General features: G+C 39.7%; 1 protein-coding gene across 1 annotated transcript in view; it reads left to right on the top strand.

Annotated features, from left to right (window-relative positions):
- Positions 1-24,112, top strand: part of FAM171A1 (family with sequence similarity 171 member A1) — a 183,819-nt gene extending 159,707 nt beyond the window's left edge. The window contains exons 6-8 of the mRNA XM_043968578.1: positions 17,128-17,244; positions 20,604-20,718; positions 21,543-24,112. Coding sequence (XP_043824513.1) covers positions 17,128-17,244; positions 20,604-20,718; positions 21,543-23,250 — 1,940 coding nt within the window. The 3' untranslated portion in view covers positions 23,251-24,112. The remainder of the gene's footprint in view (positions 1-17,127; positions 17,245-20,603; positions 20,719-21,542) is intronic.
- Positions 24,113-24,492: the final 380 nt, after the last annotated feature.

Below are 24,492 nucleotides of genomic sequence, written 5' to 3'. Positions count from 1 at the left end.
CTTCAGCTGAGGTATCCCAGCTGCTAAAATACATTCTGACAAGAGGGATTGTTGCCAGGCAATAGGAATCTAATGAATCTTTTTAGGTTGGGCTCAAAATAAACACTCTGTTTCTTGTTCTTTCTGCCTTCAGTAAGTTTTCATTGCTATCTTTTTTACCATCTCCGAACGTCCATTTCCCCAAACTCTTGCTCATTTTTCTTATCTGTGTTTTTAAAATAAACGTTAATTACAACAGAGATTTCTTTGGTCCTCTTAACCAAGATAGAAAGTCGTTATTGCCTAGGATACCCTATCAGATTTTAAAAAGTAAATATAAAACCATGGTTATTCTACCCTTCTTTTGTTTTCTTGAATAGTAATGATTATGTTGGTGCAAAGCCTTCAAATGAAAAATCTCATATTGCTCAATATCTAATATTGTATCAACACATTGAATCCTCCGAAGTGAATAAGCTGGGCACTGCTTTGGGGAGATGCATTAACTCAGTTTCAGGTGACATTTTAACAAGTTATTTCTACATGAATGAATGTTTATGCCTTTCCATGTCATAATACTCAAGGTACAGAATTGCGATGACTTAGTCAGAGATTGAAGAAAAGAATACTAGATATAAGTTCTCGTCCCTGTTCTGACATTAACTGTCTAGACTACTTTTGGTCAAGATACCCATTCAATCAATCTATGAATGTTTAACTGTCTAGTGTGTGCCTGGGACTGTGCTATGTGCAGGGGGAGATAAAGACAACCTCTCTATGCTTTCTCTTCTTTACCTGTCAAATTGATGGAGTAGTAATGAAGTAAGTGGTTTCAAAATGTCCCTTCCAGCGCTAATGTTCTCTGATTTGGGGCTTAAGCAAGTGTGCTATAAAGCAGACCCCTGGGGCTTTCCTGTTCTTGGATCCCTTAAGTGTTCTAAAACATGCCGAATTCCCACCCAGAGCATCTTCTGAGCTATTATCTAGAGTCAGCTACTGAAGCTGCCACCAACTTGCCTTTTTTCTTGGCAAAATTATTTATCAGATAAAGTTTGGGATTGGCGTCTTCCATCCCCCATTACAATTGGGACTCTGATTTAGTGAAGGGGGACCAAATTTAAGTTTCTTGCAGGCAGGGACAGTTACATTTCCATCTTTGTATTTTTAGTCTAGCACAGTGCTTAGCATACAGTCAGTACTTAATAAATGCCTGTAGATTGACTGGTTAATTACAAGACTTGACAAAACACATGGAAACCCTCAATGAGCATGGAGACTAATGAGTAGTATTTTTTACCTAAATATTTGTAAAGTGCTTAACATAGTAGTTGCTATATGAATTCTAGCTATTTATCATTCATCATCATCATTATATGGCCCCCCAAGTGAACTTTTTAGTTAATTGGTTCTACTTTTCACAATCTCTGTTTCCCATCCCCAAACATACACAAATATGCCCGCTCTATAACTACCAGGCAGAAGCAGACCTTCTCATGAATTAAACACAGTAAAATATCCTTTATCTACCAGCTGTTTTTCTATTCCATCCAGAACACAGATACGGTCCAGGAAGGAAATTAAAGAAAAAGACTTCGGAGAAGTCTGTATATTACTGATAGCACCAAATGCACCCACTAAAGTATTTTGTCTTAGGTGGCCCTTTCAGATTTTCATTCAGAATTGACTTATTCTTCTTTTAGGCACATTTTAAATAAACATAGTTATTTGGTTTCTCTGACCAAGGCAGAATAGAGTCAGTAAATTAGAAAGAAGGAGGAGGGAAGGATGCTAGAGTGAGGCACACAGTCAGCAAAGAGAGACCCACTGACAGCAAGGGGAGAGAGAAAATGCAGACATAAAAGCCCCAAAGCATAACATCTGGGGCCATTAGGAGCAAAGGTAAATAACACAGCTCAGTATTCCCTCTAATTATCATGGTAATATAGTAGAAGGTGAAAATTGATGTTCATGTGGAGGACTCTGAGTCAACCCGAGTGTTAAATTATATTCATGATAGGCCAAGAAGGCAGAGAGAGTCATTTTGGATGTATCTCAAATTGCCTATTGGACGTCTCTAACTAGATGTCCCATAGACTTTTTTATTAAAATACTATATTTTATTAAAATAGCATATTCAACCACTATCAACCAATAACAACCAATAATACAATAACTTTTTTAATTTTTCCCAGAGTACGCAGCATGACACAGTAGTGATTTAAAATATCCTGATCCATGATAATCAATGAAAATATCTCCAATTCAAGTGAGCAACTAAAACTAAAACCTTGGGAAATTTCTGAATCCAAAGAAACAAAAGTTTCAAACAGAATTCTCATATATACTCCTGCAGACATAATTCCAGCATTTTACTTGCCTGACAATACTGTTAAACTTCTTCTCTTATGCATAGTATAACTATAGGACCCATATTTTATAAGTAAAAGTGGCATTTTCCATTCCATTTGTCTTCCTTTTCAGCTTCACAAAGAAACCAGTAAATAAAATTGTGACAGTCAACAACAAAGGATCTCACAGCAAGATAAAAAACTTGAAAATAGTCAAAGATTCTATTTGTACATAAAAAGGCAGATTTTTAAAAGTGCAAGGCAAGATTTGCAGGGTTTTGAGAGAAAGAGAGAGAGAGAGAGTGTGTGTGTGTGTGTGTGTGTGTGTGTGTGTGTGTGTGTTGGAGAAGGGTTTAGGCACATCCATTTCCTTAAAGCAAGCTTCAGAACGAAATTCAAGTTTGTTTTTCATGACACCTGTTTAAGTCTTTCTTTAAAAAAAAAAAGGAAAAGGAAAAAATTACATCCTGTCAAATGTAAAAGAGGGAAGAAGCAAATCTTTCCTTCATTTATGTCATGTTTGGCCTTTTTTTATCCTTGCGGGTTTTGGTTTGGGGATATATTGATTATTTGCTTGGTACTCAAGTTCTTTACGGAAGTAGTGAATTGCCTCTTCCAACAGGACCATGGGCTCCCATCCCAGCATTAGCTTGGCTTTTTGGATGTGCGGCCTTCTTCTCTGTGGGTCATCATGGGCTTCTGAGAGAAACTGAATTTCACTACCCCTACCAACAAGGTTTTTAATTAACTGGGCAAATTATAGAATTGTGTGTTTTTCTGGATTCCCCACCATAGACTTTTTAAATTTAACATGTCCAAAATTTCTCCCTTAGACACCTACCAAACCCTCCATTCTTCCTAACCACTATCCTCCCAGTCACCTCAGCTCAAAACTTTGATATCATGAGTCTTCTCTCCCACTTGACCAATCAGTTGCCTAGTCTTATCCTTCTTTTTTTTTGTTTGTTTGTTTGTTTTGTCTTATGTTTTTGTTTTTTGGTGACACAATTGGGGTTAAGTGACTTGCCCAGGGTCACACAACTAGTAAGAGTCAAATGTCCTGGGGGCAGCTAGGTGGTGCAGTGGATAAAGCACCCGCCCTGGATTCAGGAGGATCTGAGTTCAAATATGGTCTCAGACACTTGACACTTACTAGCTGTGTGACCTTGAGCAAGTCACTTAATCTTCATTGCCCAGCAAAAACAAACAAAAAAACAAGAGTCAAGTGTCGGAGGCTAGATTTGAACTCAGGTCCTCCTGAATCCAGGGCTGGTACTTTATCCATTGTGCCACCTAGCTGCCCTTTATCTTTCTTTTTTTAATAATAAACATTTTTATTTATAGTTTTTAGTTCCAAATTTTATCCCTCCTTCCTTCCCTCCCCCTCCCTGAGGCAATAAGCAATCAGATATGAGTTATACATGTGCAGTTATGTACATTAGCATATTAGTCATTTCTAGCACTAGATTTTGACATGTTCCATAATTCTTCACCGTGAAACCACATAGCATATTGGATACTAAGTGTATGTTTACTAAACAGTTTATTTTTCCATTTTCCTAAATCTAACCTTTATTATAGTCCATATTTTCTTTTTTTGTCTTTTTTTCTATATTCCATATTCTTTTTTTTTAGTATTTATTTTATTCTGAACTTAAATGACACATCTATCTATCTGCTCACCTCTGACACTACCACCACCCTGATGCAGGCTCTCATTACCTCACACCTGAACTACTCTATTACCCTACTGGTTGGTCTTCCTGTCTCAAGTCTCTCCCCACCCCCATCCATTGCTCCATTCATCTATCAAATCAATCTTCTGAAAACTCAGGTGTGACCATGTCAGACCCTTCCCTCTCTCCTACCCATTTGGAGTAGTGCTGCCCTATTGCCTCTAGGATCAATGACAAGATCCATGATTTGGCTTTTAAAGCCCCCTGTAACCTAGCCCCTTCCTACTTCTTACACCTTACACTCTGCCAAGTTCTCTTCAGTCCACTGACACTGACCTCTTTGGTGTTCCTTGCACAAGACACTGATCTCCTGATCCTTGGCATTTTCAGTGACTGGTCCCTCTCTCCTTCCTCCTCTCTGCCTCTTCATCTTCCTTCACATCTCTACCAAAGGCTCACCTTCTGCAAAAAAAACCATTTCCAATCCCCCTTCATGCTAGTGCCTACCTTCTATTCATTATCTACAATTTATCCAGTCTATAGCTTGTTTGAACACAGCTATTTGCATGTTGTCTCCCCTGTACTGTAACTTCCTTGGAAGTAGGGAAATTCTTAGGCCTTATTTTGTATCCCGTTATCTAGAAAACTCATCAGTGTGAAATGATATAGCATCACATGGTTGAAAGAACAGTGGATTCAGTCATAGGCTCATGCTTTTAGATCTTCAAGAGACCTTAAGGGCCATCTAGTTCAACCTCCTTGTTTTACAAATGAGGATACTGAGGTCTGGAGAGTTTAAATCATTTACCTAATGCCAAACAGGTATTAATTACCAGAGGTAGGTTTTCAGCCCAGGTCCTCTGACTCTTCTCCCTATTGTATGAGTCAGAAGACACAGCTTCACATTCCAGCTCTGCTGATTTCTCCCAATGTGACCTTGATCAAGTCATTTTAACTCCATTAGGATCCAGTCTTTTCATCTGTAATATTTGGGGGTTGAGATTGATGGCTTTTTAAGCCCTAAACAGGTCTAAATCTGGGGATGCTGTAAACTTATTTCCAATCATGGCAAATAAATGAAGTATCACTATGTTTACTTTAAGGAAATGAAAGTTGGGGTAGCATCATGCAAAGCAGGCTGGATTTTATTTCAGGAAAGACCTGGGTTTGAATTCTGCCTCTGACACTTTTTAGCAGTATAAAGTTTGAACAAATCATATTGCCCTATCTGAGCTTCATTTTCATCACATTTATGATAGGGTTGTTTTTTAAGGCCCAAGTATAGACAAAGAATATCAAACACTGTATGAGCATTATATAAAGCACTTTGTAATACTTGATACATAATTATCATCAATGAAATATCAAAAGCTGTGTCCCTGACATATTATCTGTTTCTAAAGTCCTTGTTCAACACAAAAAACCCAACACCTCACCCACCCCGTTCCTCAGCTTCCCAGAGTTAACAGATGTCCCACCTACCCAGCGAATCTTAGAAGCTGGACCAGAGTAAACTGAGTGTCCACCTCCACCAGCCCCTCCCTCTGAATAGCTAGTTGCTGCCTCTATAGACTGCCCAGGGTGAATGAGTCATTGTAAGCAAGTGGTGGGAAGAGGAATTTGAGGGATGAACAAGGAAAAAGAATCAAGGGAAGGAAGTGGGAACAAGGAAAGAACAGAAGGTATTGATGGGTCTCTCTCATGGTATTAACTCTATGCATGTCACAAGAGAGACTACACAGTAGAAGAAAAAGAACGTAGATCTCAAAAGACTAAAATTCAGATCCTGGAGCTCCCACGAACTGTTGGGCTGATATGACTTTTAGTTTCCCTTCCAACAAGATTCTAGAGCTGTGACCTTGAACAAGTCACATCCTTCTCTAGGCTTTGCTTTCCCCATCTATGACATGACTGACTGACCTCCAAGGTCACTTTTAACTTAAAGCCCATTAGTTTTTATGATAAGCCTGTGATAACTAAAAGTCAGTAGTCACCTAAGTGACTGGAAGTTATTCTCTCCATGGGCAGACAGGTAGGAGAGCTGAATGGGAACAAGCAAACAGGGAGCTAACTTTCATGCACTTTTATTTGCTGGGGACAGAGCACCATGTGAGCCATTGCTTGTGCAGCCCCATCCCCATAAGCATGATGAGAGGGTAGCCTCTGTTAGCTTCTTGATCTCGCCATCAGGCAGTCCCTTAATTATTAAGCAAAAGAGGCTTTACAGGGATTTTGTTTGTTCCACTATAGTGGAAAAGGCAGCTGGACTCAAGTTCCCCCTGGTGAATAAATGGAATGATCTCTCTTGCTGCACACCCTCGCTCTGGGTTGTGCAAAATTCTTCATCCTGGAACGTTATGATTTCAGTAATGAGAAACATATGCTTTTAATAGACAATTCATTAATTCTTTTGTTCCCTGTAGAGTTGTTTTCTTCTACAAGAGCTCAGAAAGTTTGGGAAAGTCTCTGCCAGTAACCAGAGGATTCTTATGTCACAAAGCTGTGTCCAGCTTTATTCTTTGAGTGCATGTGCATTTTACAGATGACTTATGCCAGAATAAATGATTGTATCCACCAACTGGCTTTCTTCCCTCAAGCCCTAAAGGGTGGGTGCCTTAATTACATTTCCATTAGGACATCACTCTCTTCTAACCTTGCCTTCCTTATGAACAAAGGTTGTCTGATCTGATTAGCTCTATGGTCCCACCTTTGGCTTCCCTGCATTCATTCATTCTATCCCCAAGACAGAATGTCTTGCTATAGGGACCCACCCCTTTTTTGACATCCTGACCTATGATTTCATTGCTATAGGGAAACTGCATTGACCCAGATTACCAACTTCTTTGTAAATTGCAGTCTTAGAGAGTTGCTTAGGCCATTAGTAGATTAAGTGATTTGCCCATGGTCACAAAGCATAGATGGATGGATGGATGGATAGATAGATAGATAGTTGAATAGATAGAGATGATAGATAGAGATTGGAGATATATAGGTAGGCAGATAGATATGAGCTATATTTATGTATGATATGACATATTTCTGATATGAGATAAATAGATAGGATATATAGGTATGATATGAGATATAGCTATAGATGATAGATATCTATAAATATATCTATCTAGATCTATAGATTTACAATATATACATATAATGTATGTGTGTGTGTGTGTGTGTATCAGAGGTAGAGTTTGACTCTAACACTGGACCTATAGCTGCCATGCCCCATGACATGGGGTGGGGCAAGGGAACGTCAATATGGGGGTGAAGAAGTAGAATAAAAAAGAAATATGATTATGATCCTTCTCCTAGAAGAGGTTCTTAACCTTTTTTGTGTCATGGACCCCTCTGGAAATCTAGTGAAGCATATGTTTTTAAATGCATGAAATAAAACACAAAAGATTACAAAGGAAACTAATTATATTGAAATGTAGTTATCAAAAATACTCCCAGGTTAAGAACCCTGTTCTAGAATTTTATAGGGAATTTTATAGAAGGGAAAACAAAATAGATACTTATGAAATAGCTATATAATAATATTACTACTTCAAAGATCCATGAATTTGTAATGTAGTTACTCCTTTCCCTGCCCCCCTTAATAGACATCTTCATGACCTACGGTGACAAAAATAAATGAATCCAATCCTGCTCGCCAATCTTCTGGTGATGAGTCTCTCCAAACTTAACTAGATTGATCCTTGGGTGAGTAGACAAGTACTTGAAGACTTTACAACTTGGTAGACCTCCCAGAAGTTGCACTCTACTGAAGGGGGCTTTGAAAATCCAGGGTCACTTCCACACCATGATATGGCATCAGAACAGGACTTATATAAAAGAATAGTAGACATTGTTTTATAAAACTATCATAGATTCCCACAATAAATTATTTGAGTCCAGAGAAAGAGGATGATCTGTGCAGGCTGAAGTCCACTGGAGAAGACCTTTTAAGGTAGGGCTTTGAAGGGTAGCAATCTGTGGGATTTGTCCAGGGTCACACAGCTATTTAGCTGAGGCAGGATTTTAACTCGGGTCATCTAGATTCCAAGTCCATCATTCTCCCCACTGGGCCAGCTGCTTAACAAGGAATCCCTTCTATAATAGCCCTAACCAGTGGTTAGCTAGCCCTTTCCTACATACCTGCTTATGGGTATCTCCCAATGTCCATTTCACAATATCTCTGATTTTTAGGAAATTTTCCTTACATCAAACCCAAATGCAGTTTCCACCCATTTTTTTTCATATTTTCCTACATTGTCTTACAATAATACTCTAAATCCTACTATGATATGTTGTAATTATACCCTGATAAAACTCAGATTGTTCCTTGAAAATGGGGAACGGCATATTAGAATTCTTAAACAAAGGATAAAGGAGATAAGAAAATATACAAAAGATAGCATTATTACTGATAATAATATTATTGATAATAAAAGACTGTTTCAGTTAATCAACAAACATTTATTAAGTACCTACTATGTGCCAAGCAGTACTTTAACTCAAAAACAAATATACTGATCAACCAAAATAATATTTCTGCATAGGGAATCTGATTCCAGCATGGAGTCCTAAAAATACATTCATAATGAACGTTGAATCAACAGTTGGTAACAGATAAAATGGCTTCTTTCCTCTAAAAATTGAACATGACCATGATCATTCCCTTTTTAAAAAATTTTCCTAAGGTACTTCTTTCATTCCCAATTTTCACTATATAGTGAAAGAATAAAAAAGGCTTAACTCACCAGAACCCTTCCATGTGAAAGTTACAATAATTTAAAGTTAGGAATATAATACTTTTGCTACTTCAAGTGGATTACATATTGGTCTAAGTGCCACTTAAGCTCTTAGTCATGTCAGGTAGATGGTGTTGAATTACAGCTTTTAAAATTGTGTTATTCTTATAAGTGATAAAATTGGGGCTCAGAAAATTCAGCTTTCCAGGCATGTGATCTCAAGATACCGTATTTTTCCAAAGAAGGTTTCATTATGTTCTGGTTGGGAGAATTTACATGCCACAATTTATTTACAGGAATCTTTTTCATTTCAACTAAAATAAATTTTGCTACTATTTCCCAGATACAAGCAGAAATGCTAAAACTATTACAAAATGCACCAAAGGCTATATCTCTTTATGTATCATTTTTATATATTTCTATTAGAAAGTTCTTGAGGTGGTTAAACCATCTGTTTAAAACAGGAAGTAGAAAATGTGTAACACTCATCATCCTTGGATCCCTGTGAACTGTAAAAATAACATAAACCCAAGAAAAAGTGAATAGGAAAGCTATATTAAAGGCATCACATTTTAGGAAAGAAATGGATGAGCTGGATAGCATTCAGAAGAGAATGACTCAGAGAGTGCAGGACCTCGACATCATGCCAAATGAGAACTGGTTGAAGGAAAAAAAGGATGATTATCCTGGAAAAGAAGATGTGTGAGTGGGTAGGTAAGGGTGAAGAAAGTTGACTTGAGGTATTTGGATATCTGACTTGTTCTGCTTAATGCAAGAAGACAAAACTAAGTGACGTATGGAAGTACAAAAAGGCATATTTAAGTATGATATAAACTTCCTAATGGAGCTATTCAGAAGTGAAATGATTTGTTTCTTTGCTCTCCCCAAAGGAGATTTTCAAGAAAATGCCAGAGAACCCTTTGTTGGGTATGTGGTAGAGGAGATTTTCAGTCAGAATAAAGATTGAACCAAATGGGCTCTTGTATCTCTTCCCAAGATAAAGTCCCGGGGCTCCCACCTGTTTACTCACCACTGCAGCTAAGGTAACCTTCCATTTTACTTCTTGGAAGACTACAGTATTACATGATTTGCAATGAAATAGTAGCACTGAGAAAATATTGGTGTTAAAAAAAAATGGTGGCCATTTTTTTTTCAAGAAAGAGCTTTGGGTCATTAAGAGCACAGTTTAATTTCCTTAAAAGTGCAATGTAGCCCATTCTTCTCCTTTATTCAATCCTAGGCCCAGTTTATTTACCATTTACATTGTTTCTTCTTTATGCATGCAGTTGGTGGACCGACTGTGTAACTTGTCCAGCCAACTACATGTTACTTGGTTTTTTCCTTTATGGATCATTAAAACAGCCAAACCAATTAATCAATAGCATTTTTAAGCACTTATTAGGTAGTTGGAACTATGATAAGCACTCAGGATATAGATACCAAAAGGAGATTCCCAACACCCAAGGAAGGAACTTACATTTTAATGGGACAAGATAACACATTCAAAAAATAGTGGCCAGGGAAGACTCTCTTGGTTGGGGAAGTCACAAGGATTATGAGTGGAGGTAATCAATTAATACAGTTTTCCAGAAGCAATTTTGATTTGATTGCTGATCCCAGAGCAAAAGAAAGAAAGGAGAAAGGAGGCATATATCCACAATGATAGGAAGGGAAGACGGCAGTGGAGCGTATCCAGGATAGTGGGGGGTGCTCATTTCGGGGTTTTTTCAATCTTCCGAGAATTATAGTGACTAGGGTGACAGTCACCATAATGTCATCCATGAGGACCTCATCATCTACAGAAATCTCTCTTCCATTTTGGACTCTACACAGGACACTCCCCACTAACAGTGGTAAATGCTTTTGGTGAGACTGTATAACTCTGTTTTATGCCTTATATGGCATGAACAATCAAAAGAGAGTTGAACAAAATTATCTCTGCTCTTGCATCTTTCAAGGCATCTTGTGTAATTTTGACTTACTCATGAGAGACAACCTTCTTGGAGAAGAGCCTTGAAGGTGGCATTTTACACCAATAAATCCAATCTGTATCATCAACAAACAATAATAAGCATAGTTGGATGTATTCTGACTGTGCTTATTTTATCTCTGTATTCGAAGTGATCCTGATGAATTCTTTTCTTGTGCCATCCTAATTTGGGGAGGTGCTGTGGGAATAGACAATAATTCAAACATGTTGTAAATATATCTTCATCATCCCTTTCAGACTGTAAGATTCCTTGAGATGTAAAAGAGTAGAATGTCTGTGCTCTTTGTAATCCCCAAATCCTTTCATGGATTTTTTTTTTCTAACTTCACACCTAATGACTGGAGTGATAAGACACTTTTGCAGACCTTAGAAGATAATTGGGATCCTTCGACTGATCATCTGGAGTCCCTTCTGCCATTTTGAAAATGGATTTTCCTAGTGAGAGCTCTTGGAATTTACTACCTTGTTATTCCCATGCTGGGAATCAATCTGTTCTTGTGATTTGTCCCTTTAAGGCTTGTTAGTCAGTCAGAGGCTTAAGTTGGCCTTTGAAGCAGGAGATGGTTTTAATTTCTTAGACTTTGCTTTGCTGATTTGCCTGAATATTTTCCTTAATTTGACTCTGTAAAGAACATGTGAATCAGAACTTCTGGGGGGAAAATGTTCTTGCAAAATTCCATTAACATACAGTCCTTCTCTGGGTTTTCCCTATATGACAAAAGGATGTTTGTTATGAAGCTGAGACATGTGTCCCAGTGAAATTTCTAATGATATGCCACAACCAGAGGCAGCTAGACGGCACAGTGGATAGCATGCTAAGCCCAGAATCAGGAAGACCTGAGTTCAAATTTGGCCTCACACACTTCCTAGCTGTGCAACTCTGGGCAAGCCAGCTTTCTGCCTGTTTTTTCATCTGTAAAAGGGGAATGGTAAAAAGTAGCACCTACTTTGTAGGATTGTTGTGGAGATCAAATGAGATAACTGTAAAGTGCTTAGCACAGTGCCTGCCATATAGTAGTACTCGATAAATGTTGGTTGTTTGATTAATTGATAGGATCTGCTCTGGGAAAAGAGAATCATGGGAATCATAGGATTTTAGAGTTGGAAGGAAAGGAACCATCTATTCTATTCATTCTAATCAACATTCTATTCCAAGAATTATCAGACATATCATAGTCATAGAATCATAGATTTAGAAATAGAAAGGACAGGGGCAGCTAGGTGGCACGGTGGATAGAGCATGGACCCTGGAGTCTGGAGAACCTGAGTTCAAATCCGGCCTCAGACACTAACTAGCTGTGTGACCCTAGGCAAGTCACTTAACCCCAATTGCCTCACCAAAAAAAAAAAAAGAAAGAAAGAAAGAAAAGAAATAGAAAGGACCTTGAAAGTCAAATAATCCAACTATCTCCATTTACCAAGGAGAAAACTGAGACCCACTGAGGTGGAATTGCATTGTACATGGTCACTCCAGGTAGAAAGCACTTGAGCCAGGATTCAGCCCATATTGTTGGACCCACATCCAGGGCTCTGTCCATGAAAAACTCTTCCCCTCCCAACCCTTTTGTTTTACAAATGAAGGAACTGAGATCCAGAGGGAGAAAGTGACCCATGGTTACTCAGCCAGTTAATGACAGGGTCAGGACTCAGGTCTTCAATCCAATAGATTTTTCCCCTAGACCAAGGGTTCTTGACTTGGAGTCCATGAACTTTTTAAAAATATTTCAATAACTTGTAGGTCAATATAATTGACTTTCTTTATAATATTATTTATTTGATCTTATGGATTTTAAAAGATCATTCTGTGAAGGGGTCCACAGGCTTCACCTGCTCACTAAAGGGATGCATGACACAACAAAGGCTGAGGATCCCTGCCCTAGAATGATGTTCAGAAGATCTTCAATCATTCCTTCTCTGATAAGGCATTTCCTTGGAGAGATGTCCCTTCTAGTGGCCCTGGTTTGTGACTGCTGGGAGTGACACGGCACCCCACCTTGGGCTTGCCTGCCTCCAGCCCACTGTGGCACCACTGCCAGGTTATCCTTCCTCTTGCACCATGACCATGTGACTGATAAGATATTCCAACTTCACTCTGCTCCAGAGCCAAGGGACTACATTCTTGCTGATACCTTGCTGGTGACCACAGGAATCAAGCAAACATATGTGGGATTGCACTCTCTACTGGAAGAGAGGTGAGACCATGGCCGACCCATCAGTGTGACATAGCATAGGTTGTCTGGAATTCTAGCCAATCGTCTTCCCATGGTTTCTGGCTTATTATTCTTTTTCTTTTTCTTTTTTTTGGTGAGGCAATTGGGGTTAAGTGACTTGCCCAGGGTCACACAGCTAGTAAGTGTTAAGTGTCTGAGGTCGGATTTGAACTCAGGGTCCTCCTGAACCCAGGGCCAGTGCTCTATCCAATGCACCACCTAGTTGCCCCTTTATTATTGTTTTTACATCAACATTAAAATATTCTAGTCAATAAACATTGATTAAGTGTCTATTATATGCCAGACATTAAGCTGAGGCTATAAACAAGAAAAAGAAAGTCCCTGCCTTCCAGAAGTTTACAATCTAAGGGGGAAGACAGTACCCAAAAGAAAGCTGAAAAAGGAGGGGGAGGAGTCCAGAGGACACACTAAGTCAAAACTAAGCAAAGAAGCCGATGGTAAATGAAGTTTAATTCTAGTTGCTTTTTAACTACATTTGTGCTGCTCTGTTGGAATTCTGTCAATATTCCTGTATTGAATCATAGACTCCTTGATTAACGAGCTATCTGAGGTCATACAGCACAATTCTTAGCCAGTGCATAAATCCCATTCCCTGTGAGGAGACTGGGAGGGAGAGCATGTCATCTTCCCCATTAGAATGTAAGCTCACGGAAGACAGAGGCGGTTGGCCTTTTGTCTTTAATTCCCTAGCACTCAGCACAATGCCGGGTATATAGTAGGCACTTCATAAGTGCTTGTTGATGGAGTGATAGCTCAAGCATTTACGTCTGGCTCTAAATTCTGTGATCGTTTGAGCTACAAAAATTGGCCTAATAAAGCCTTACATCATTTGTGTTCCTCCATTTCCATCCAGCAATAATAATAATGAGGGCCAGTATATATAGCGATTTAAGGTTTGCAAAAGATTTTAGTTACAGTCTCACTTTAACCTCAAGTCTGTGAGGTGGGTACTCCAGGTGTTTGTCATTCCCATTTTATAGATTAGGGAACTGAGGCCCAGAGATTAAATAATTTGCCTGCTATGGGCATGTCAGTTAGTCATTGTGAGAGGTGACATTTGAACCCAGGTCTTCCTGATTTCAAGTCCACCAGACTACCTACAGTGGGGACGCTCCAGAATTAAAAGACCTTGAGGCTTAGGCCTGTTTCACATAAACCTTTATATTCCCAGCACCTAGTTGCAATCATGCAAATAATAGGCACTTAATAAATGTTTGTTGAGTTGGGTGTTTCACAGAGAAGAAAATTCATTCTGGAGGCAATTTAGGCAGGTAACTCAAAGTCCAGCAAGTATAAAGACTAGGAGGCTTCTCTTAATCCCCTCCTAGAGCCCTTTTCTACCTAGCCTATAGTCTGCTCCATTTAAGGAGCAATGAATGAAAAATCTCATTTTGGGAAAACTGCAAACCTACACTTTCAAAGGTACTTCCAGGCAGGCAGAGTGATCCTAATGGGAGTGAAGAATTTCTATGGTAGTAAAGTGGGCCAGGGGGAGTGTTTGTGTGCTCAGATGCTTGAGGAGCACTGTGGTCCCAGAGGGAAGAAAAATGGGAGAAATGTGTTGTGTTGCAAGAGACCTGTCACTGTAGGAAAATTCCTTACCTACCCTAGAAAGTGATTGGGTTTCTCCCACCTTTGAAGTATTTGCTATTTCTATTTACTTCTAACTGCACTGTAGAACCAGAATGCTTCTCTTAAGGTTTTTATTTTCCTAGAAGTCACTGGATTAATGTTCATCAGTAAATGAATCCAAGATGGGAGCCTGTCCTCTCCCATTCATTTTAGCAGCCATTGAGCTGGTATTCTGCCTGCACCTCTGCTTCTCTCTCTCTCTCTCTCTCTCCATATATATATATATATATATATATATATATATATATGCACATAGATTTCTCCCTCTCTTCCTTCTTCCTTTCCCCTCTTCTATATCCTCCTCTTTCCTTCCCCCTCTTCCTCTCCCAACTCTTTTTCTCTCTCTCTCCCCCCTCGATCTCTCTGCCTCATATTTGGGTTGTCTTTTTTTTCATTGAAATTGCTCTAAATCTAAGCCCAAGAGGTCAGCAGTTTGGGGAATCGAACAGGAGGGGCAAAAGGAAATGCAGAGGAAGCTCCCGCAAATTCTGGAGACATCCCTCTCCTTCCCCTTTTGTTCAACAGCTGGTTAGGACCTGGAGGTGCTTTGCAGTAATTGGCAGCAATGATCCAGGCACCTTTTCTATAGGCTGCATTTGAATGTTGCCATGGCAACAGGAGAGGACCCTGAAATACCCCAAGCGCTACAGGAAAAATCCAATAGGAACCACCACTGTTGTCCTGGAGACTGGAAGGGTCTGGAAACACGAAGGTTGGAAGTTTGAGACCCAGGATCAGTGACAGGAGGCACACTGGTCCCAGGGTTATTCAGGAAGCTATTTTAGGCAGCACTTAGCCCCCCACCCCCCACCCCGAATTTATGAAGTTCTGTTTCTTTTAAAAAAAAAAAAGGTTTGTTTGGTGCCTTTTGTCTTTCTATCATAGTCATTTTCCTTTGACACACACAGAATGACATCGAGAGCTGGCATTTATATAACATTTTGAAGGTTTGCTGAGCACTTGACAAATAGTATTTCATTTGATCCTCACAACAGCCCTATGAGGTCGGTCCTGTAATTAGCTCCACTTTACAGTTGGGGAAACTGAGGTTTAGACAAATTAAGTGACTTGCCTAGGGTCACAGTGCTACTTAAATATCTAAGGCAGATTTTGAACCTAGGCCTTACTGACTCCATGGCCAGCACTCTGTCCCCTAAAGGCACCTGGCTGCCTTTACCTCCCTGTGACAAAGAAAACCAATTCAACAAAAATACAGCATACATCCTATTCTTTCCTGGTAGCCCACCAGCAGCCACCTCTACCTTGAAGGAGAAGGTATGTTTCAGACCATCATAGATTTTGAGATTAAAAGGGGGTTTGACCACATCATTTGACCCTGTTATTTCACAGCTAAGAAAACTGAAGCCCAGAGAGGTTTATTTGCTCAGGGTCATTAATCTTTTTTCCAGAACCTTCTCTCATTCTTCAGTGACTCTGACTTACATGTAATTCTAATAATCTTTTCATTTCCATTGTTTTAGTGATAAAATAATAATAACTAGCATTTATCAGCACTTCAGGGTTTGCAAAGTACTTTGCAAATAATATCTGTGAACCACTCTTGAGAGGTAGACACTATTATTGTCTGTATTTTACATATGAGGAAACTGAGGCAAACAGAAGTTGTGATTCACAGCTAGTGAGTGTGTGGGGCTGGATTTGAACTCAGGTCTTCCAATCTCCAGGTCCAGTGACACATCCATTGCTTATTTCATTCTGCACCCATTCATACAGATGTTTCCATGTTTTTGAATTCCTCACATTTGTCATTTACTTATCTAATTCTAATATCTGCCATGTGCCCAAGCACCTTGTTAAACTCCAGGGCTGCAAACAGAACAACAGCCACCCTCAGGGTGCTTGTATTCTACTAGGGGTGAAGAATTGGGAGTGAAACAACATGGGCAGTTTCCTCTACCTCCTGTATACTCAAATGAAATCACATATATCAAATACCGTGTAAACCTTAAAGCATCAGAGAAATATCTATTATTGTCATATCTCATTTTTATAACCAGAAGTCTAAGGTCTTGAAAAGAGGCTGGGGATCTCTTCATTAGAAAGAAAGAACCAAAGATATCCAGAAAGTGAAACTAGAAGGATCCCTGGAGAGTCCTTTGCTGTCCAGAAACATCATTTTATGTCTTTAAGTATAAAATATGATATATATAATTCTGCATGGGTGGCCTTTATCTACTAAAGTCCTACTGCGGTACAACCCCATAGCATAAAGTCGTTTTCACCCTTTCCTAAAATGTGGGCACAGGCTCCAACACGTCCCACCAGTGTCCAAGTGCAGGTATAGAATGTCCTTGTCTGAAGATGAGGATGACTTGTCAGTGGCTTCACCACATGCTGATGGATTTTTTAGCTGTAACTTCTCTCTAAAGATGGTCTACGAAGTCGAAAGGGGGACTGTGATTTGCATCCCAAGAAATCACAGAACCTTGAGGTACTAATGGGACTTTTAAAATGTTTTCTCTTTTAAGCAACTGGATTTGATTTCATACATTTGAAGCTCTGCTCTGAATCCCACAGGAACGTGGCTGAAAAGTGGCTTGGGCCTTGTACAACAAGAAGGGAATCAGCTGACGTGGACCTACATTGCCCCACAGCTAGGCTACTGGGTGGCAGCCATGTCTCCCCCCAACCCAGGTAAAGTGGAACAAAACCCTGTGAATGTTTGTCAAGACCGCATGCTCGGGTCTTTGTGTGTGCAGACTGACTAAGGAAATCTTGCTGAATGAATGAGAGAAAGAAAAAGCATTTATTGGGTATTTCCTATGTTCTAAGAGCTGGGGATACAGATAGAAAGCAAGATAATTCCTGCACTCAGGAAGTTCACAGAGAAAAGAAAATTCAGCTCCAAGAAAGACAGTAAGTTTCAGAAGTCCTAAGAAATCAGCTATAGGGTAGGTGGCAAGTTCCAGGGGTCCTTAGGTTAGGGTGGATCTGCAGGTCAAACGACAGTGCCAAGAGTCCAGAGGATGGAAAGGGAACCTTAGCACGAAGTGGGAGGCCAGGTGGCAAGTGCTAGTGGTCTTCCATTCTCTGTCCCACTGGAAGGGGATGGTATTTCCCATGTCAATCATGACTTTGAAGATTTTTTTTTAATTTAATAAGTTGAATTCTGAAAATAATATTTAAAATTCGTAGGATAAAAACATTTTGCACCATCATCATGATGTCCCTGGAATAAAAGATATACATAAAATGTTATTTTCTCTCTTATACTGTGACAACTCCTATAAGAAATTCTTAGGCAAAAGGCAGGAGAGACACAAAAGGCCACACTGACCCCCAATTCCTGGTTGGTTTACTCAAAACTTCTTTCCATTAAGTGATGCTGCTTATATGAGCATATTCTTCCCAATTATTTCCCTCTTTTTGGAAAATTCTGACTTCTGTAATGTCAGTGACTCTCCCTAGCTCATCTGCCTCCTACAATTAATATTAGCCTTTAGCACTTAAGCAAATTCACATTTAAAATATAAAAATGTTTCACCTTGGATCATTGTGTTCCCTAAAATTTGGGATTTGTTCTCTTACATTTTTAACATTTGCTTAATTTGAAAAATAAGCAGTAAGATCACACAGTCATGGATTTAGCAGTAGGGGTCACCTCAGCATGTTAAGGAAGAACTCAGCTTGTTCTCTTTGACCCCAGAAAGCAGAATCAGGAGCAATGGGTAGAAGGTACAAATGATGTCAGGAAAAGCTTCCTAAGAATTCATGCTGCCTCAAGAAGTGGTAATTCCCCGCTTCTTGGAGATCTTGGAGATTGGAAGACTACTTATTTTTCACTAGCTGGGGATTCCTTACATGTATGGGCTGGACAAGGTGGCTGCTGACGGCCCTTCCAGATCACAAATTCTATGATAGTCAAACTTCTTCATGTTACAGAGGAAGAAACTGAGGCCCAGAGAGGTTAAGTCATCTTCTCAAGGTCAAACAGATGACTTTCTATCATGGATTTGGCAAAACTGGGATATGAGCCCAAGTTATTTGATTTTAAAGCCAGTATTTTTTCCCCACTGTACCATTCTGCTGCCTGCTTTCTCCATGCTTGTAGTGTTTTAACCACATCTATATTAACATGATATATAGACTAAGAATGCCTTCCTTCCTGTGTCCTATTGGAATGTATATTGTGTTAAGGGCTAAAATTCTAGCTAAACTGTCTAAAATATTTAATGAGTGGTTGCCAATAAATTATAAGCTTTAGCAAGAGTTAGGCTTTTAAGCATTTATTAAGGAGAATAAGAATTTGGTAAAGAGAGAAGAAAAAGGCCTAGATTCCTATCTATTAAAGGGAGAGCATATTTCTAGCTCCCTTCTCCACCTGAGTCCTCAGGAAAGAGTGCGAGTCAGAGCACCCAGCTCTTCCTTCTTCCTCCCACTAGCAAACATCACTTCCTGACGCCAAAGAAAAGACTCCTGGTCTTGCTCTCAAAGACCTTCACTTCATGGGGGGAACTCTTCTACAGTAAGTCTCCAGCAGGTGGTGTCATTCCAATCGTTACAATTGGTATATATTGGTGCATATAAATGATTAACAGTATGCAGTTATTTGGACTGGTCTGGGTTCTTTGGGTTAATAATTATGATCATAAACTCATTTGAGGGAGGACTTAAGTTAGAGCTTTGATCTGCTTGAATATCAAGGCTTAAATATAAACCACAACAAAATTTAGAACCAAAATCCATAACCACTTAAGCCCCTAGCTTCTGTCTGGCCGCCACTCTGAGCTTGGCTGCAGCTACCCTTCTCTTGTTCATTAGAGAACTGTGTCTGTGTCCCTGTATTGAAAATAATATATCAGGGCAGCTAGGTGGCACAGTAGATAAAGTACTGGCCCTGGATTCAGGAGGACATGAGTTCAAATCCAGCCTCAGACACTTGCCACTTACTAGCTATGGGACCCTGGGCAAGTCACTTAACCCTCATTGCCCTTCAAAAGTAGCATTTGGTAACTTGAGGCAGCTGGTGGTGCGGTAAATAGAATGCTAGGGCATAGAGTCAGGAAGACCTGAGTTCAAATCCTGCCTCAGACATTTACTAACTGTGCAACCCTAGGTAAGTCACTTAACTTTCATCTGCTTCAGTTTCTTCAACTGCAAAATGGGGATAATAGCACCTACCTTGCAGGATTGTTGTGAGGATGATAAAAGGAGATAATATAAAGTGCTTTACAAATCTTAAAGCACTTGTAAATGCTGTGTGTGTGTGTGTGTGTACATGCATACATATATATATATATATATATATATATATATATATATATATATATATATATATATATATATATATAAACCTGTACCTTTAATATGCCTTTTGAGATTTGGCACGTTCAGTACAATAAATATTTTTTTTAATCCTGACATCAGTTTATTTCACACATTCAGACTAGGTGATTTATTTTCAGGAGAGAGGAAGGGATATTATCCCAGGAGTTAAAGCCCTCCATAGGCTGCCATTGTTGTTGTTATTATTATGTATTATGGTCACTGTAATACTTTTCATAAAGTACAGGGCACTGCAGGTCATCGATGCTTCATAAATGTTTGTTGAATTGACTTTAGTCAGATATAAAAGGAAGGTGAGCAATTAAACCAAAGCAATCTTGTCATTTCGCCCAATTGATAAAAGTTCATCATTCTTGAACCTTTTATCTTAATTTTTAAAACTCCTACCAATATTCTGTTCACACACGTTCAGTTTCTTTCACTGACAACCAAACAGTGGCCCTGGATGGGATTGCTCTAGCATTTTAGTCACCATCTTCCTCCAAAGGACTTGTTGTGGCCATAAAGCTAGGCGGGCGGAACAGGGTGTTTAGGGGAGAATGAAGGAACTACAAATGGTCATGGGAGTTGGCCAGCTCATCTAAAGAGTCCTCTCACCTGGCTCATGGCTCAGGAGAAGCAGAAGCCACTGGGATCTCATCCGATTGTCTCCATGTCTATTTTATAGTCCTCACCTATTTCTAAAATGCTGTTTTCTGACCTTCCAGGTCCTGTTGTAACACAAGACATAACTACGTACCACACGGTATTTCTTTTGGCCATTTTAGGAGGAATGGCCTTCATTCTTTTGATTTTGCTGTGTCTTCTTTTGTATTATTGCAGGTAAAGTTCTATCAATTTGGCATTTTTAACGGAATGTTTCTTGTGTAAGAATTATTTATTGTACTTAGTAATAAAAGTCTTATTTTCCCACCACAGGATAAGGTGGAGGGAACAGGGTGGGTTAGGGAGGAAGGCAATGGGGAAGGATTCTAAAAACTGACCCTTACAACCAGAATTGCAAAAGAAAAAAAACACACAATGTGGAGCTCTACAAAGAAAGAGATGTGTAAATAAGAGCTGGGGGTTGGAGGTAAGGAAGGGGAGGGGGGCAGGTGTCATTAGAAACTTTTGATATAGAGCAATGGATTGGAAAGCATATTGAAACCCTTCTGATCCAAAAGATGATAAACTATATGTCTTAAGAACAAATCAAGACAATTACAGTTTCAGTATTTTGTGTGTATGATATAAATACACATATATTACATATAAAATACCAGAGATTTGTATTATATAATATATACACATATATATGGAACACCAAATATATATGTGTGTATATATATGTATTATATATACATAATATGCATATACCCCCCAAAAAATCTTTACCCTCATTTTCATAGTAACCTTTTTTTATAGAGACTAGATACTATATTTATTTATGAATCCCTGATGATGAACTCTTCATTGTATGTAGTCTGAACTCAATTAAATTGTCCAGGGGTGAGAGGAATAGGAAGGAGTCCCCAGTTCTTGTGTATGTAGTTTGTTAATGTGTTCCTTTTTACAGAGAGAATTAAGATTTCCATCACATTTTAAAACTGTACTCACGGTAGAAACCATGTAATTTTGGGTTTGGAATTTTATTTCTTATATTACAGGAGGAAATGTTTAAAACCACGTCAGCACCATAGAAAACTTCAGCTTTCTACAGCCCTAGACAGTTCCAAAAAAGATCAGTCAACGTCCATGTCCCACATAAATTTACTGTTTTCCCGGCGAGAATCGGAATTTCCCGGCACCCTGTCAGTCGCCAGCCATGGGCGCCCAGATCCATCAGGTACAAAGGAACTGATTGGGGGTGTTCATATGGAGATGATGTCTTCTAGTGGCGAAGCAGATTTGCACACCCCAATGCTCAAACTTTCATACAGCACCTCACAAGAATTTAGCTCCCGAGAGGAACTTCTTTCCCACAAGGAAGAGGATAAAAGTCGAATATCCTTTGATAATCTGACACCGAGTGGGACTTTAGGAAAGGACTACCATAAATCTGTGGAGGTTTTTCCTCTAAAATCAAGGAAATCTATAGAAAGAGAAGGCTATGAATCCCCTCTCAAGGATGATTACAGGAGGAGTTATAATGCCATGTTGTCCCAGCCTTTATTTGAAAAGCAAGACAGAGAAATCCAAGCCTCCATTAATCACATCTCTGCAGGAAGCAAACTCACTATTCAGGAACAAATGTACCCTACGTCTTCATCCCCTGAAAAGGAGCAACTGCTAGACCGCCGGCCAACGGAGTGTATGATGTCCCGGTCGGTGGACCATCTCGAAAGGCCGACCTCTTTTCCTCGGCCAGGCCAGTTGATTTGCTGCAGTTCTGTTGACCAGGTCAATGACAGCGTTTATAGGAAAGTCTTGCCTGCCTTGGTCATCCCAGCTCATTATATGAAATTGCCAGGGGACCATTCCTATGTGAGCCAGCCACTGGTTGTCCCAGCAGACCAGCAACTTGAAATAGAAAGACTTCAGGCAGAGTTTTCCAACCCTCATGCCCAGCTCTTCCCACATCCCCCCACCCAGATGCAATCCCAGCAGCTCTCTTCACAAGCAATATCGCAGCAGCACTTACAAGATGCAGGCTCCCGTGAGTGGAGCGCACAGAATGCTTCCATGTCAGAATCTCTGTCCATCCCCGCATCCCTTAATGATGCAGCTTTGGCGCAAATGAATAGCGAGGTACAGCTTCTAACTGAGAAGGCTCTCATGGAACTAGGCGGTGGGAAGCCACTTCCTCATCCTCGGGCATGGTTTGTGTCTTTGGATGGAAGATCCAATGCTCACGTTAGACATTCATACATCGATCTCCAAAGAGCTGGAAGGAATGGGAGTAACGATGCCAGTTTAGATTCTGGCGTTGATATGAATGAACCCAAATCTGCCCGAAAGGGGAGAGGAGACCCCTTATCCCTTCAGCAGGGGCACCCGTCTGTACAGGAGCATCAGCAGAGAGAACAGAGTGTCCCAGACAGCACAGCCTACACGCAGCTAGTCTACCTGGATGACATGGACCAAAGCGGCAGCGAGTGTGGAACCACGGTGTGTACCCCCGAGGACAGTGCCCTGCGTTGCCTGTTGGATGGGGCAGGTCGAAGGAGTGGCACCCAGCTGCCCAGCCTGCAGGAGGAGACAATAAAGCGGACTGCGGAAGCCCCACCCGAGTCATTAGCCAGTCCCGAACTTGGAAGATCTGCCCATGAGGAAGACGAAGATGACGAAGATGACGAAGATGACCAAGGAGAAGACAAGAAAAGCCCATGGCAAAAGAGAGAAGAAAGACCGCTGATGGCGTTTAACATAAAGTGAGCTATTGCAGATCCACCTTTGTGTGGAGTATAAAATTGCCAAATATTCTTTCTATGGAAGCGCTTACTTGTTTGTGGAAAACAAAAAAGCAAACAAACAAAACCACACACACACACACACACACACACACACACACACACACAAAACCACACGATGGCAAATGTGGACAGTGGACTTGGGTTGCATTACTGTTTGCTATGTAAATGTTAGAAAGGAATTAAAGTTATTACTCAGAAAAAAAAAACTGATTTAATGGATGTCTCGAGTGAGATCGCAGAAAGTAGGTTTTGAATGTTATCCCACATACTTGATACTTATGTTCATCACCAAGGACATTGAGGGGAAAGCAAACATATTATTAGGTATAATGACCTCACTTCTCTCTCAGAATATGGGAATAGTTGGGAATTATTTTTTTGCATTTCTTGAATCAATTTTATCATGATAATGCTACTGTAAAGCATTTATTAAAAATTCTTTTTTGGCACTTAGTGTCTGAGGTATGCGTTATCTCCAAGGAAGGCTATGCATTGCTGCTGGTTAGTAATATTTTGCTTAGGTTATGCTTTGGGGTTTGTTTGGGGTTTTTATGTTTATTTGGTTTTTTAGTTGTTTTGTTGTTTGGGTTTTGGGGTTTTTTTTACACAACTTGGTTGTCAACATTTTATGCCTTTGTTTTAACATGTTTCCTTTTTAAGTGGTTGATTTTAATGTCTCCCTTCAGGAACTCTTGTGAGTTGCATCTCTAAATATTAAAGCCTTTTTATGAAACCAAACTGAATTTGGTGTCAGCTAAGAGTCCTTCGATTCTGGTCCCATGAACTCCAAGTGCCTTTTTTACAGTGACAATAGACGGCCCCTTTTTTTGCTAACTTCTTTAATCGTACTGTCTGGATTTTTATAAATTGATGAAATTCTATGCTCTTCTTTTGTTTTGTTTTTTCTTCTTTAAAGTGCATGCTTCCAAGTGGCCATTTGTGCTGAGCATCTCTCATTTCAGTACAGTGTATTCTCTAGTTATCACGTGTAATGTGGATTCTGTTTAGCTAAGATAGACTATAGGACGTTTTAAAGACACCTCCTCCTACCTTTCCCTTTGGCTGGGTGGCCAAGATTATGGTTTCACTGACTCTCTGTAGATGGTTACTGAACTCTGGAATCCTGTGGGCTGAGCTTGCTTAGCATAGTGTATGGACTGAGCAAGTGGACTGAATGTGTTTAAAAGTATATATTAAAAAAAAA

This window comes from Dromiciops gliroides, chromosome 5 (genome assembly GCF_019393635.1).
Source record: "Dromiciops gliroides isolate mDroGli1 chromosome 5, mDroGli1.pri, whole genome shotgun sequence".
Classification (NCBI taxonomy): domain Eukaryota; kingdom Metazoa; phylum Chordata; class Mammalia; order Microbiotheria; family Microbiotheriidae; genus Dromiciops; species Dromiciops gliroides.
This window is presented reverse-complemented; position numbering and strand designations above follow the sequence as displayed.